Below are 16,044 nucleotides of genomic sequence, written 5' to 3'. Positions count from 1 at the left end.
GCTCAATTCCACCAACATTGTTCAAGGCCTACTATGTACCAATGAGGATCATAGTTTCCATACTCAAAAGCCATCACCTCTCTCACACCCCCATGCTCTTGTATATATGCACATGACCCATAGCATTCTAGTCATTATAATCACCACTGACACCTCAGACGTTTAGTCAAATAGATACTTGTTCTCCCTACTTCTATTCTCTTCCCATTCAGTCACTCTTAAACACAGCAACCCAAGTGAACCTAAGTCAGATCATACCTTTCCTCTGCTCAGACCGTACAGTGGCTTCCCACACCAGACAGAGTAAATGCCGAAGTCCTCCCTATAACTATAAAGTGCTATATGCTCAGTCCCTCACCACATCTCTGATCTCATTCCATACTTGTTTTCCTTAACGTTGCTCCAGCAACACTGGTCATCTCACTGCATATAGACCTTTGCGGATGCTCTTCCCTCTACCTGGAATGCTCCGCAGTTATTCACATCTCTCAGTCCTCCACTTCCTTCAGGTCCTCCTTGTCACCATAACAGCTAGGCAATGCCTGACACCCTATTAAAAATTGCAATTTCCTCTACTAAAACTTCTGATTATTTTCCCTTCCCCTGGTTTTTTTTTTTCTTCTTATCCTTAGCACTTTTTAATATCTAATATGCTATATATTTTAAATTTTTGTCCTATTTATCCTAATAAAATGTAAGCTCTATGAAGGCAGGGATTTTTATTTTTTCTTGTTTTTATTGTTCAATTCTGTATCCCCTGCATTTAGAATAGCAATTGGCACATGGTAAGCAATCAATAATTCTTGGTTCGATTAGGGAATAAATAACATTATTACTGATAGTAAATGCTTATTAATCTATTCTCTGTCATTTACTTTGCTAAGTACTTTAAACCCATACTGACACTTTTTTCTCTATATATATATATATATATTATTGTCTCCATTTAGTGAAAAACACAAAAAGAAAACTAAAGTACAAAGGTATTATAATTTGTCCAAAGTCACATTTCTTTTAAATGATTACTTATCTCATTGTATTATAAAGAGACATTTCTGTTACTACAGTATTTTATTAACTCTAGGATTCTCATGATTTCACCTCTTAACATTTCATTAGTTGGAATGTACCTAACACTTGAAGATATGTCACAGTTTAATTGGCAGAGATATTTTTCTAAGTGGCACAAAGAAAAATTAATTGATCTTGTACCTTCCACAAAATACACTATATTAAAATCTTCTTGAGGGCAGTGCTCTTGTGCTTAATCTCTGAATCCTTGATACCCATCACAATCTCTAGTATAAAACAAACACCAATAAATATTTACTGAATAAATAATATTTTTAGTATATTTCTCCTCTTTCTATTTCCTAACTTCTTCAGTAGATTTTCTATAAAGCTTCTTAGGGCTTCATGAGGGCAAGGAACATGATAATGATATTCAATGTTTTATTCCCAGTACTACTCCTGTCATATGGTAGATGATTAATAAATATGGATGGGATGAATTAATCTTATAATCCCTAGAAATGAGCTCTCTTATAGACAAATAATATATTCTAGACTTGATACTTTAAAAATTGACTTCAAATCTTTGTCAGATAATATGGATTACACATGGGTTTTGGAGTCAAACTATCCGTATTAAAATCCTGGATTTACCACTTCTGAACTATGTGAAATTAAGAAATTCTCTTCACCTCTCTGTACCTCAATTATGCATGTAAAGCATTAGCACACTACCAGGTACATAACATATGCTCATGAAAAAGCAGCTATATTTCACATTATTGTTTGCTGATTGTTTATTGCCTACTTGTGTGCCCAACACTGTACTCAATTTTCTGGACTTTATAGTTTTTTCTTGGGGGTCCTTACGTTAAGAGACTTAGACATGCCATAACAGAAAGAAATGAGCTCAAAGAGGATTACTTCCTCCAGTCTCACCATCAGTGGGCAGGTACTTTCCTGTGGATCAAGTTCAGGTTATCAATATTCCTTCCAAGGTAGTGTGGTTAAGAGTGTGCCTAGGTTATTTCTCTGTTATGAACTTTCAACCTTTGAAAAATTACTGAATCTCTTGGTGCTTCAGTTTCACCATCTGAAAATCATGATAATTAATAGTACAGATTTGCTGTCAGAATTAAATGGGCGAGTTCCTGTGAAGTGGTTAGAATAGTGCCAGATGCATAATAAGTACTCAAAACTACCCAATAGGTCCAGGCCATAGCAATACCAAGAAAGCATATGTGAGCAGTATTGGGGACATATTAATTTCCAAATTTATTGAGTTTTTACATATATGTTCCTGTCATTAAATTTTGTCTAAATTTTTAACAATAGGATAATCCTAATAGAAAGGGAGAGATTTTGATAGACTTGGAATAGAATCCTGGTTCTATCACTTTCCAGCTATATAAGCTTGGGAGAATTGCCTAATTTGACTTCTTTCATCTCCAAAATGAAGATCAGTATAACTACCCTAAGGTTATCAGGAATATTAAATTAGTATTTCTTATAATACATACAGCACAGTTCCTGGCATGGTAAGGGCTAAATATGTAGCAGATAATTCTAATAAGATGCCCCCCAAATCCTTTATTTTCCCTTAATATCTTACATGATAAGGCCATTACAACTTCATGTTTATTAGAACAGATAATTTTCTTTATTTACAGTATGAATATATTCTATGAGAGAATGAGAAAATATAAATGGATCAAGTTACAAAAATAACTTTACCCCCACATGGCTGATAGTATGTGGAATTTCACTATTTCAAGGGGCCATGGAGCCAAATATTATAGATGGATTCTGAAAAGAATTGGAAAATTTCATGATTTCATGACTGATAATGTTAATGTTTCTTTTTAAAAACTACGTGTAATCAAATCTTCTGCCACCAGCTGACATTCATAGAGGTCAGGCAGAATTTCTTTCTTCTGCCCAGAGCACTGCACAAGCAACCAAAAGCCACTTGCAGCATTGTTATGGTTTTGGTTTTCATATTTCCTTTATCAGGCCCTTGGGAGGATTTCTTCAATAATTGACCTTGGATTAAATGCTTGGAAGGTGGGGAGAAGGAAATGCTTCTGTAGTCAACCAAAATACTTTATGTTGGGATGAAGTTAGCCCAAAAGAAAGGCTTGTAAAGGGAAAACCATGAGGGGAGGTACATATTTTAAAGAGGAAAGGAGAAAACGGAGAATCAAGAAGAAGGTCCATGTATTTCATGAGTAGAAAGAAAACATTTCTTCTATCGTGAAGTTTATCCTATTTTTGATTCCATTGTTTATATTCTATTTTAAGTATTACATTTTTCAGAAGATGCCTGTATTAGTCTGCTAGGGCTGCAACAACAAAATACCACAGACTAGGTGGCTTAAGCCAACACAAATTCATTTTCTCACAGTTCTGATGGCTGAAAGTTCATCTCAAGTTCAAGCTCAAGGTGCTAGCAGGATTGGTTTCTCCTGAGGCTTCTCTCCTTGACTTAAGATGGTCACCTTCTCACTATATCCTCACATAGCCTTTACTCTGTACCCCCGTATCCCTGGTATATCTCTTCTCATATGGATAGCAGTTCTATTGTATTAGGACCCCACCCTTATGAATTCATTGAATCTTAATTACCTCTTTAAAGGCCCTATCTCCAAATATAGTCATATGTGGAATAGGGCTTCAACATATGAATTTTGGGGGAAAACAACTAAGTCCATTAACAGTGTCAATGCCAAATAATAAATGTGTTTTGTGATCAAAAATAGTAATGTTTTATTAGAATCATTTTAGTTCCTTCAGTCTCTTCTTAAAACATTATGGAAGACTTGTAGTTGTAGAATGCATGAAATAATTCAGGCTGCCACTTTTAAAAGCATATTATGAAAAATATGGAATATGGAATTAGAGGACACTGACTTACTACTTGCATGATTATGATTCACTTACCAGTTGAGCCTATGTTTTCTCATTTGTAAAATTAGGAATTCATAGCTATAATTACTCTGCACATTTTAAAATAAGAATTCAATGAGAGGGCTTCCCTGGTGGCACAGTGGTTGAGAGTCCGCCTGCCGATGCAGGGGACACGGGTTCGTGCCCTGGTCTGGGAAGATCCCACATGCCACGGAGCGGCTGGGCCCATGAGCCATGGCCGCTGAGCCTGCGCGTCTGGAGCCTGTGCTCCGCAACGGGAGAGGCCACAACAGTGACAGGCCCGCGTACCGCAAAAAAAAAAAAAGAATTCAATGAGATAATAGAGATAAGGGAAAGCATTACAAAATGTAAAGCACTATACAAATGTCATTTATTTTCAGTCTTCCATAGTGTACTCCACAGAGTATAATCTGTAGTAACAATTAAAATAATATTTATTCTTTTCAAGGCAGGTTGAAGAAAAAAAATTAAGCAAAATAAATCAGATCATAAGAGTGAAATAACCCATGGACAATAAATTTCAGAGGGCAAGAGAATTAAAAATTTATTTTGGAAATAAATGTTAATTATGAGGGGAAAATGTTAATATGAAGGACTTTTTTGGTTACATTTCTGATAACCAAATACTAATCTGTATAAGCAAAATAAGCACAATGACAATGACAAAATAATAAGGAAAACTGCACAATTTTGATAAAGTGTTTTATATAAACAGTCACTCAAACTTATTTTCTTTTACATAGTAACCTTCCCTGATACACAACCTCAAGCATATGAGGCACTAAAAACACATAGTTTTATTAAGCTGGCTATGTCATCAGGTAAAATTCAGTAACAGTGTACACTGGAAAAGTGTCATATCACCTTCACCTTGCTGGAAGATAGAGAAGGACAAACTCCTTATAGCATATGATATAGGCTGGAACTTCACCAAAGTGTGTTGCTAGAACTCTTTCATGAATCTAGATCTTTTTTCACAGTATCTAGAAGTAAGGCCTGTTCTTTCCTGGGCACTGGTGACAACATGTATGGCACTAGTAGTACTTATTGTGCCAAAAGCTGGCATTGAGCAGAGATCTTGGGAGTCGTACATGGCCGTAAATGGGAGGGAAGGGATGGGGAATCAGGGACAGCTTTTAAAATGGACTTTTATTCTGCATAAAGTCAAACAGAAAGGTACAACCATGCTTGTAGATATCTCTCTGCGACACAGTTCCAAGGAAAAGAGATCTATACTGATCCTTAACAGTAGTGTTTCTGTATTAAACTAAATAAAGTCTTTGAAATGTATTTCATAACAAATTGAACTTTAAAAAAATATATCTTGGGCTTCCCTGGTGGCGCAGTGGTTGACAGTCCGCCTGCCGATGCAGGGGACACGGCTTCGTGCCCCGGTCCAGGAAGATCCCACATGCCGCGGAGTGGCTGGGCCCGTGAGCCATGGCCGCTGAGCCTGCACGTCCGGAGCCTGTGCTCCGCATCGGGAGAGGCCACAGTGGTGAGAGGCCCGCATACCGCAAAAAAAAAAAAAAAAAAAAAAAAAAATCATCCCTTCAAAAGTACAAACGAGAGATGGCATTACTGAAATTGGAGTCAGAGAAAATAATTTAAAGTTAGCTTTTAACTATTGCCTTACTACTCCATCAAGTAGTATGAGGTCAAAAATAATTTTTCCATCACCTGGAAAAATTTGCACAAAAAATGTGCTTATATTCCCAGCAATGACACAATTGACACATATTTTTTAAAAGCCAATGCTAAATATTAATACAATTATATGATTTACTTTTAACATTAATTAACATTAATAAATAATATTTGATTTTCAACTTATTAAATTTTCTTTTATGTTTTCTTTTTGGAAATTCTGATAATTTTATATGTAAACAATATATATTATAATAATTTTTACTGTTTATAATGTTAAGAATTCAATTACACTTGTTTAAAAATGTGCTGCTAAATATTATATTTGAATTGTGTTAAATGCTTAGTGTCAAAAATTTTGTTTACTAAATCTTGAATTTCTATTTTGCAAAAGTAGATATTGAAATACCAGTATTGGCATTTTGCTCTGGTGTTGCTTTTATTAGGAAAAATGTTAAAAGGCTGCTGTTTTCATTCATAGATGATGGCAGGTTGAACATATATAATGGTGATTGGGAAGAAAGAGAAATATTTTTTTTAACATCTTTATTGGAGTATAATTGCTTTACAATGGTGTGTTAGTTGCTGCTTTATAACAAAGTGAATCAGCTATACATATACATATATCCCCATATCTCCTGCCTCTTGCATCTCCCTCCCACCCTCCCTATCCCATCCCTCTAGGTGGTCACAAAGCACCAAGCTGATCTCTCTGTGCTATGCAGCTGCTGCACACTAGCAATCTATTTTACATTTGGTAGTGTATATATGTCCATGCCACTCTCTCACTTCATCCCAGCTTACCCTTCCCTCTCCCCATGTCCTCAAGTCCACTCTCTACAGCTGAGTCTTTATACCTGTCCTGCCCCTACGTTCTTCGGGACCTTTTTTTTTTTTTAGATTCCATTATACATGGTATTTGTTTTTCTCTTTCTGACATACTTCACTCTGTATGACAGTCTCTAGGTCCATCCAACTCACTACAATTAACTGAATTTCCTTTCTTTTTATGGCTAAGTAATATTCCACTGTATATATGTGCCACATCTTCTTTATCCATTCATCTGTTGATGGACACTTAGGTTGCTTCCATATCTTGGCGATTGTAAGTAGTGCTGCAATGAACATTGTGCTATGGGTATATTTTTGAATTATGGATTTCTCAGGGTATATGCCCAGTAGTGGGATTGCTGGGTCACATGGTAGCTCTATTTTTTGTTTTTTAAGTAACCTTCATACTGTTCTCCATAGTGGCTGTATCAATTTACATTCCCACCAACAGTGCAAGAGGGTTCCCTTTTCTCCACACCCTCTCCAACATTTATTGTTTGTAGATTTTTAGATGATGGCCATTATGACTTGTGTGAGGAGATACCTCATTGTAGTTCTGATTTGCATTTCTCTAATGATTAGTAATGTTGATCATCCTTTCATGTGTTTGTTGGCAATCTGTATATCTTCTTTGGAGAAATGTCTTTTTAGGTCTTCTGCCCATTTTTGGATTGGGTTGTTTGTTTTTTTAATATTGAGCTCCGTGAGCTGCTTGTAAATTTTAGAGATTAATCCTTTGTCAGTTGCTTCATTTGAAAATCTTTTTCCCATTCTGAGGGTTGTCTTTTCATCTTGTTTATGTTTTCCTTTGCTGTGCATAAGCTTTTAAGTTTCATTAGGTCCCATTTGTTTATTTTTGTTTTTATTTCCATTTCTCTAGGAGGTGGGTCAAAAAGGATACTGGTGTGATTTATGTCATAGAGTGTTCTTCCTATATTTTCCTCTAAGAGTTTTATAGTGTCTGGACTTACATTTAGGTCTTTAATCCGTTTTGAGTTTATATTTGTGCATGGTTTTTGGGAGTGTTCTAATTTCATTCTTTTACATGTAGCTGTCCAGTTTTCCCAACAACATGGATTGAAGAGGTTGTCTTTTCTCCCTTGTATATCCTTGCCTCCTTTATCAAAAATTAGGTGACCATAGGTGTGTGGGTTTATCTCTGGGCTTTCTATCCTGTTTCATTGATTTGTATTTCTGTTTTTGTGCCAGTACCATACTGTCTTGATTACTGTAGCTTTGTAGTATAGTCTGAAGTCAGGGAGTCTAATTCCTCCAGCTCCGTTTTTCTTTCTCAAGATTGCTTTGGCTATTTGGGCTCTTTTGTGTTTCCATACAAACTGTGAAATTTTTTGTTCTACTTCTGTGAAAATGCCCGTGGTAGTTTGATAGGAATTGCATTGAATCTGTAGATTGCTTTGGGTAGTAGAGTCATTTTCACAATGTTGATTCTTCCAATCGAAGAACATGGTATATCTCTCCATCTATTTGTATCATCTTTAATTTCTTTCATCAGTGTCTTATAGATTTCTGCATACAGGTCTATTGTCTCCTTAGGTAAGTTTATTGCTAGGTATTTTATTCTTTTTATTACAATGGTAAATGAGAGTGTTTCCTTAATTTCTCTTTCAGATTTTTCATCATTAGTATATAGGAGTGTACACGATTTCTGTGCATTAATTTTGTATCCTGCTACTTTGCCAAATTCATTGATTAGCTCTGGTAGTTTTCTATTAGCATCTTTAGTATTCTCTATGTATAGTATCATGTCATCTGCAAACAGTGACAGCTTTACTTCTTCTTTTTCAATTTGGATTCCTTTTATTTCTTTTTCTTCTCTGATTGCTGTTGCAAAATTATGTTGAATAATAGTGGTGAAAGTGGACAACCTTGTCTTGTTCCTGATCTTAGTGGAAATGGTTTCAGTTTTTCACCATTGAGAACGATGTTGGCTGTGGGTATGTCATATATGGCCTTTATTATGTTGAGGTAAGTTCCCTCTATGACTACTTTCTGCAGGGTTTTTATCATAAATGGTTGTTGAATTTTGTCAAAAGCTTTCCCTGCATGGATTGAGATGATCATATGGTTTTGCGCCCTTGAGAAGAAAGTGTATTCTGTTGCTTTTGGATGTAATGTCCTCTAAATATTAATAAAGTCCATCTTATTTAATGTGTCATTTAAAGCTTGTGTTTCCTTATTTATTTTCATTTTGGATGATCTGTCCATTGCTGAAAGTGGGGTGTTAAAGTCCCCTACTATGGTTGTGTTACTGTCGATTTCCGCTTTTATGGCTTTTAGCCTTTGCCTTACTGTATTGAGGTGCTCCTATGTTGGGTGCATAAATATTTACAATTGTTATATCTTCTTCTTGGATTGATCCATTGATTATTATATAGTGTCCTTCTTTGTGTCTTTTAGTAGTCTTTATCATAAAGTCTATTTTGTCTGATATGAGAATTAGTACTCCAGCTTTCTTTTGATTTCCATTTGCATGGAATATCTTTTTCCATCCCCACTTTCAGTCAGTATATGTCCCTAGGTCTGAAGTGGGTCTTTTGTAGACAGCACATGTATGGGTCTTGTTCTTGTATCCATTCAGCTAGTCTATGTCTTTTGGTTGGAGCAGTTAATCCATTTACATTTAAGGTAATTATCTATATGTATGTTTCCTATTACCATTTTCTTAATTGTTTTGGGTTTGTTATTGTAGGTCTTTCCCTTCTCTTGTGTTTCCTGAATAGAGAAGGTCGTTTAGCATTTGTTGTGAAGCTGGTTTGGTGGTGCTGAATTCTCTTAGCTTTTGCTTGTCTGTAAAGGTTTTAATTTCTCTGTCAAATCTGTATGAGATCTTTGCTGGGTACAGTAATCTTGGTTGTAGTTTTTTCCCTCTCATCACTTTAAATATGTCCTGCCACTCCCTTCTGGCTTGTAGAGTTTCTGCCGAAAGATCAGCTGTTAACCTTATGGGGATTCCCTTGTGTGTTATTTGTTGCTTTTCCCTTGCCTCTTTAAATGTTTTTTCTTTGTATTTAAAATTTGATAGTTTGATTAATATGTGTCTTGGCATGTTTCTCCTTGGATTTATCCTGTATGAGACTCTCTGCACTTCCTGGACTTGATTGACTATTTCCTTTCCCATATTAGGGAAGTTTTCAACTATAATCTCTTAAATATTTTCTCAATCCCTTTCTTTTTCTCTTCTTCTTCTGGAACGCCTATAATTTGAATGTTGGTGCATTTAATGTTGTCCCAGAGGTCTCTGAGACTTCCTCAATTCTTTCCATTCTTTTTTCTTTATTCTGCTATGTGGCTGTTATTTCCACTATTTTATCTTCTAGGTCACTTATCTGTTCTTCTGCCTCAGTTATTCTGCTACTGATTCCCTCGAGAGAATTTTTAATTTCATTTATTGTGTTTTTCTTCATTGTTTGTTTGCTCTTTAGTTCTTCTAGGTCCTTGTTAAATTTTTCTTATATTTTCTCCATTGTATGTCCAAGATTTTGGATCATCTTTACTATCATTAGTCTGAATTCTATTTCAGGTAGACTGCCTATTTCCTCTTCATTTGTTTGTTCTGGTGGGTTTTTACCTTGCTGCCTCATCTGCTGCATATTTCTCTGTCTTCTCGTTTTGCTTAACTTACTGTGTTTGGGGTCTCCGTTTTGCAGGCTGGAAGTTTGTGTTTCCCATTGTTTTTGGTGTCTGCCCCCAGTGGCGAAAGTTGGTTCAGTGGGTTATCTAGGCTTCCTTGTGGAGGGGACTGGGGCCTGTGTTCTGGTGGATGAGACTGGATCTTGTCTTTCTTGTGAGCAGGACCATGTCCAGTGGTGTGTTTTGGGGTGTCTGTGACCTTTTTATATTTTAGGCAGCCTCTCTGCTAATGGGTGAGGTTGTGTTCCTGTGTTGCTAATTGTTTGGCATAGGGTGTCCAGCAGTGGAGTTTGCTGGTCGTTGAGTGGAGCCAGCTCTTAGCGTTAAGATGGAGATCTCTGGGAGAGCTTTTGTTATTTGATATCATGTGTAGCCGGGAGATCTCTTTTCGTCCCACCTCAGAGGCACAGGCCTGACACCTGGCCGGAGCACGAAGACCCTGTTAGCCACAAAGATGAGAAGAAAAGGGAGGGAGAGCGAGAGAGAGAGAGAGAGAGGCAGAGAGAGAGAGAGAGAGAAAGAAAGAAAAGAAAGTTATTAAAATTTTAAAAATTTAAATATTATTAAACATAAAAAAATTAGTGTAATAAAAAAAATAAGAAAGAAGAGAACAATGAAACCAGAAAACAAATCCACCAATGATAATAAACGCTAAAAACAATACTAAAAGAAAAAAAAAAAAGACAGACAGAACCCTAGGACAAATGTTAAAAGCAAAGCTATACAGACAAAATCACACAAAGAAGCATACACATACACACTCACAAGAAAGAGAAAAAATATATATATATATAAATATATATATATATAAAAGAAAGAGAGCAGCCAAATCAATAAACAAATCTACCAATGATAATAAACTCTAAATACTAAACTAAGATAAACATAAGACCTGAAACAAATTAGATGCAGAAAGCAAACCCCATGTCTACATTTGCTCCGAAAGTCCACTGCCTCAATTTTGGGATGATTCATTGTCTATTCAGCTATTCCAGTGATGCGGAGTACATCAAGTGGATTGTGGAGATTTAATCCACTGAGGCTGCTGGGAGAAATATCCCTTTCTCTTCTTTGTTCGCACAGCTCCTGGGGTTCAGCTTTGAATTTGACCCCGCCTTTGCATGTATGTCACCTGAGGGCATCTGTTCTTCGCTCAGACAGGATGGCGTTAAAGGAGCAGCTGATTAGGCGGCTTTGGCTCCCTCAGGCCAGGGGGAGGGAGGGGTACGGAATGCGGGGCCAGCCTCTGGCGACAGAGGCTGGCGTGATATTGCGACAGCCTGTGGCATACCGTGTGTCCTCCCAGGGAAGTTGTCCCTGAATCATGGGACCCTGGATCACGGGACCCTGAAAGTGGCAGGCTGCACAGGCTCCCAGAAGGAGAGGTGTGGATAGTGACCTGTGACTGCGCACAGGCTTCTTGGCGGCTGCAGCAACAGCCTTAGCCTTTCATGCCCATCTCTGGGGTCCGTGCTGACAGCCACGGCTCACGCCTGTCTCTGGAGCTCATTTTTGCAGTGATCTGAATCCCCTCTCCTCGCACACCCCAAAACAATGGTCTCTTGCCTCTTAGGCAGTTCCAGACTTTTTCCTGATTCCCTCCCAGCTAGCTGTGGCGCACTAGCCCCCTTCAGGCTGTGTTCACGCAGCCAACCCCAGTCCTCTCCCTGCACTGTGACCAAAGCCCAAGCCTCAGCTCCCAGCCCCGCCCGCTCCGGCGGGTAAGCAGAAAAGCCTCCCGGGTTGGTGACTGCTGGTTGGCACTTATCCTCTGTACAGGAATCTCTCCACTTTGCCCTCTGCACCCCTGTGGCTGCACACTCCTTTGTGGCTCCAGCGTTTCCCCGCCACCTGCCAACCCCTCTCTCTGCCAGTGAACGGGCTTCCTAGTGTGTGGAAACCTTTCCTCCTTCACAGCTCCCTCCCACTGGTGCAGGTCCCGTCTCTATTCTTTTGTCTCTGTTTATTCTTTTTTCTTTTGCCCTACCCAGGTACGTGGGGAGTTTCTTGCCTTTTGGGAGGTCTGAGGACTTCTGCCAGCATTCAGTAGGTGTTCTGTAGGAGTTGTTCCACATGTAGATGTATTTCTGATGTATTTGTGGGGAGGAAGGTGATCTCCACAACTTACTCCTCCGCCATGTTGAAGGTCTCCAAGAAATTTTTTAAATGAGACGGAATCTGCCAGACTTGGCAATTTGGGTGATATGGTGTATACAGAAAAAAGAAGGGGAAAGAAGGATACTGTGGTTTCTTGTATGAACTTTGAGTAAATGTAGTTATGAACATTACCATTCACGTGGAGAGGGAACGCGAGAGAAAATGGAGGAAGAAGGGGAGAGGAAACAGAAGAACAAGCAAGAAGACAAAATAGCAAATAGTATCATTTCAGAAATGCTACAATTTCAATGATTAAATAAGTGTTTAAAATGGTTTTGAAGAACCTACGGGCAGGACAGGAATAAAGACACAGACATAGAGAATGGACTTGAGGACATGGGAAGGGTAAGCTGGGACGAAGTGAGAGAGTGGCATGGACATATATATACTACCAAATGTAAAATAGATAGCTCGTGGGAAGCAGCCACATAGCACAGGGAGATCAGCTGGGTGCTTTGTGACCACCTACGGAAGTGGGTTAGGGAGGGTGGGAGGGAGATGCAAGAGGGAGGAGATATGGGGATATATGTATACGTATAACTGATTCACTTTGTTATAAAGCAGAAACTAACACACCATTGTAAAGCAATTATACTCCAATAAAGATGTTAAAAAAATAAATAAATAAGTGTTTGAAAAATTCATAGACCCTCCCCCTGCCATCTCTATTCTATTTTATGCACCAAATACACTGGATGGATTTGCCATCTCTTCTGGGGCAGCAAAGTCTAATTGATGACATGGTAAAGCAGACCATGAATGACAAACAACAGGAGGCTCAGCACAGTTCTCCCTTCAGTTTCTTAAACTTGTGCTACTTTGAATCTGACCAGAGCCAGTTCCCCCACTGTTTATTGCCAGTAAGTGAGGTTAAGACTAGTTTCTAATCTTACAGTTAGGAAAGCAGTGTATGTATGTGGAGGCCTGGTACACACTTGCATTCCTATGATGGGAATCTGAATATATTTTACCAGAAGGATAATTCTCTGCAGTGATTATTTCTATAGTATCATTAAGACATTCCTTTGTATACATTATAGATTTAATAACCTGTTAATATCTGATCAATGAGCCTAACCACTTTTATCTGGAACTTGGAAAATGCCACTTTAAAAATCTAGTTAGAAAATAATTTATGAACACTAATTGGAAGTTACTAATGTGAAGTTTGAAAGTTTTGATACAATGGGTCTGTTTTAAGAGCATCAGAGTAAATCACACTACTCGAATTCGTGTTAAGGATATTATACTCAGAATTGCTCTTTACCTTTTAGCTTGTGAGCACTTTAATTTCTGATTTTTTTTTTGCTACATCTTTAGAAATTCATGTTATAGTTAATGTGGAAAAAATATTGTATATAGCTCTCTCCCTTCCTATACTGAATTTGAAGATTCTAAGGAGAGGGCTTTAAATGTTTTAATCCCCTAATTGTCCAAAAGGCCTGAAGCTTCTTAAAGCTTACTGAAGAGTTGAATTGTGCTGTAACTTTGTTTTCTGTAATTGAAGTTGAGAAAAACTAGAAACAAGCCTACATTTAGCATTAGTCAAATGACTGTCTTGATATTCAAGTAGCACTCTGATATTTTGATATTGGCTTATTTTTCCCATGTTTAAGGCTCGTTGAATTGTCAAATAAAAATGACTTCTGAAGTCTTAGGACATTTTTAGGTCCTACTGTGAACAAGCAATGTAGGCATTTTCTTCTGAATTTTATTTCAGATATCTCTACCGCAGGACCTCTTGGCACGGGAAGCACCACCACCAGTACCACCCTTCGGACCACAACTTGGAACCCAGGCAGGAGTACCACCCCATCGGTGTCAGGAAGAAGAAACCGGAATACCAGCACCCCATCTCCAGCAGCTGAGGTACTTGACGACATTACCACACACCTTCTGTCAGGATCGTCCCAAATTCCAGCTCTGGAAGAGAGCTGTGAGGCTGTGGAAGCTCGAGAAATCATGTGGTTTAAGACCCGTCAAGGACAGATGGCAAAGCAGCCGTGCCCTGCAGGAACTATAGGTAAGTCTGTCCTACAAAGCTGAGCTAAAAGTGTATTGTTACTTTGGCTTGCTTTCCTAGGTGTTGTTTTTTTTTTTTTTGGTCACAACATAGTTTTGTTACTTAACATTTGATTAAATTCTGGACTCAGCTAAATTACAATTTATAGCCAAGTATTTTCAGAGTTTGAGAATGCAACCTGAAGAAGTCACAGGTGAGAATTTGGTGGGAATACCTGTGAGATCAGTAGTTTTCACCCATGCTGTGAGGTCAAGTTACAATTAAGCTATGGATGTCCCAGCTACTCCAAAGGGCCAGCTCACCTATGCAACAGCCCAGAGTGAATCACTGGATTGGTGGGAGCGAGTTCTCATGCTTGTCACCAATTGTCAAATGTTTATTGCAGAAAACTAGATCAAGGACTTCTGTATTAGATGATCATTGAAACTACCTAACATTTAACAAAAGCGAAGATTTGACTATCCTTTATTACCAGTCATCATAGCTGTCCTTTAATAGTTGGAGCCTCTTGACATACATAGTCAGGGATGATGCTGGCAGGAGCCAACCTCCTCTAACACAGCATCCACTAGAGAGATCAATCCTGCATTGTTTTCTCTAGGAGGTAGTCAAGAACTAGATAGCTCTCTGCCCCCCCACCTTTTTCTTTTCACTGATGTGATTTATAATATGACCAAATGGTAACCATATTATTAGTTACCATTTTAAGCCAGAAATAGTTTGATTTCTTATTGTTACAGATATTGATCTTCATAAAACTAATACTTGACACCCTGCATAAAATTTGCATTATTGCATAAAATGTGTAAATAAAACAAATGCATAATAGACGTCACTAGACTAGCATTGTTGGGGGCTGTGATTTTGGGTGTTATTGATTTGGTTACTTCAATAGGTTTGTCTTAACAAAGTTTCAATGTGGAAATGTCCTTCTGAATTCCATGGTATATGAAGTGGTGGGAAGATAAGAAGATATATAAAAGTGCACATTTAATTTGTTTTCATCAAAGTGTTTAAAAATATTCTGAGATCTTCCTTCCCTTTATGAAGGGGCACAATACTTAGTTCCAGAGTTTTCTGTGGTACTGGAATCAGAAAACATTTTGAACTTATCTCTTAGCGTTGTCCCCTTAGTTTTGGACCTCAGTTCCTTTATCTCTAAAAGAGAAATAACAACAGCCCCCCTTTCTTCAGATGTTTGTTGTAGAGGTTAGTGAAATACTTTATTTGAAAGCAGTTTGCAGACTGCAAAGCACTACAGAAATATGTTGTTCTTGTTCTGTGAAAATTGAGAAAGGGATTTACAGGAAACCTTCTGAAGCCCTCCGTCCCAGGTGACTGTGCTTACTCTGCGGTCTTCTTTTTACCCTTTCTCTGTCCCCTCTGCTGTGCCCCCTGTTCAAGGCCCACACAGTCTTTTCTCACCTGAATTATTGCAATAGCTTCCTCACAACTTCCATATCACTCCCTGAAATTCATCCTCCATGCTCCTGCCACAGTTATCTTTCTACAGCCTAAATCAGCCCATTTGTCTCCTCTCCGTAATGGTCTTCATTGATTTTCCATCACCTACAGATGACAGGCAAGGGCGTTTATGATCTGGATCTGCCAGCCGTTCCAACTCCATTAAATACAACTCCCTTACCCAGTAGACCTCAATTCAAAACACTTGATGATTCCCAAAGACAGCATATTTTTCCTTTGCCTGGAATGCCCTTACCCACCTTGTTTTCCTGAAAAACCTGCAAACTGATTCCTTTAAGACTCAACCGCTACCTTGCCTCTGAAAACTCAAG

General features: G+C 38.1%; 1 protein-coding gene across 1 annotated transcript in view; it reads left to right on the top strand.

Moving 5' to 3' along the window:
• ADGRL3 (adhesion G protein-coupled receptor L3) overlaps window positions 1-16,044 on the top strand; it is an 868,464-nt gene that overhangs the window by 680,569 nt on the left and 171,851 nt on the right. Inside the window, exon 10 of the mRNA XM_049709340.1 lies at window positions 13,946-14,248. Coding sequence (XP_049565297.1) covers window positions 13,946-14,248 — 303 coding nt within the window. The remainder of the gene's footprint in view (window positions 1-13,945; window positions 14,249-16,044) is intronic.

The sequence above is a fragment of the Orcinus orca genome, chromosome 4 (genome assembly GCF_937001465.1).
Source record: "Orcinus orca chromosome 4, mOrcOrc1.1, whole genome shotgun sequence".
Classification (NCBI taxonomy): Eukaryota; Metazoa; Chordata; class Mammalia; order Artiodactyla; family Delphinidae; genus Orcinus; species Orcinus orca.
Note: the sequence above shows the minus strand (reverse complement) of the source record. Positions and strands in the feature narration are given on the sequence as shown.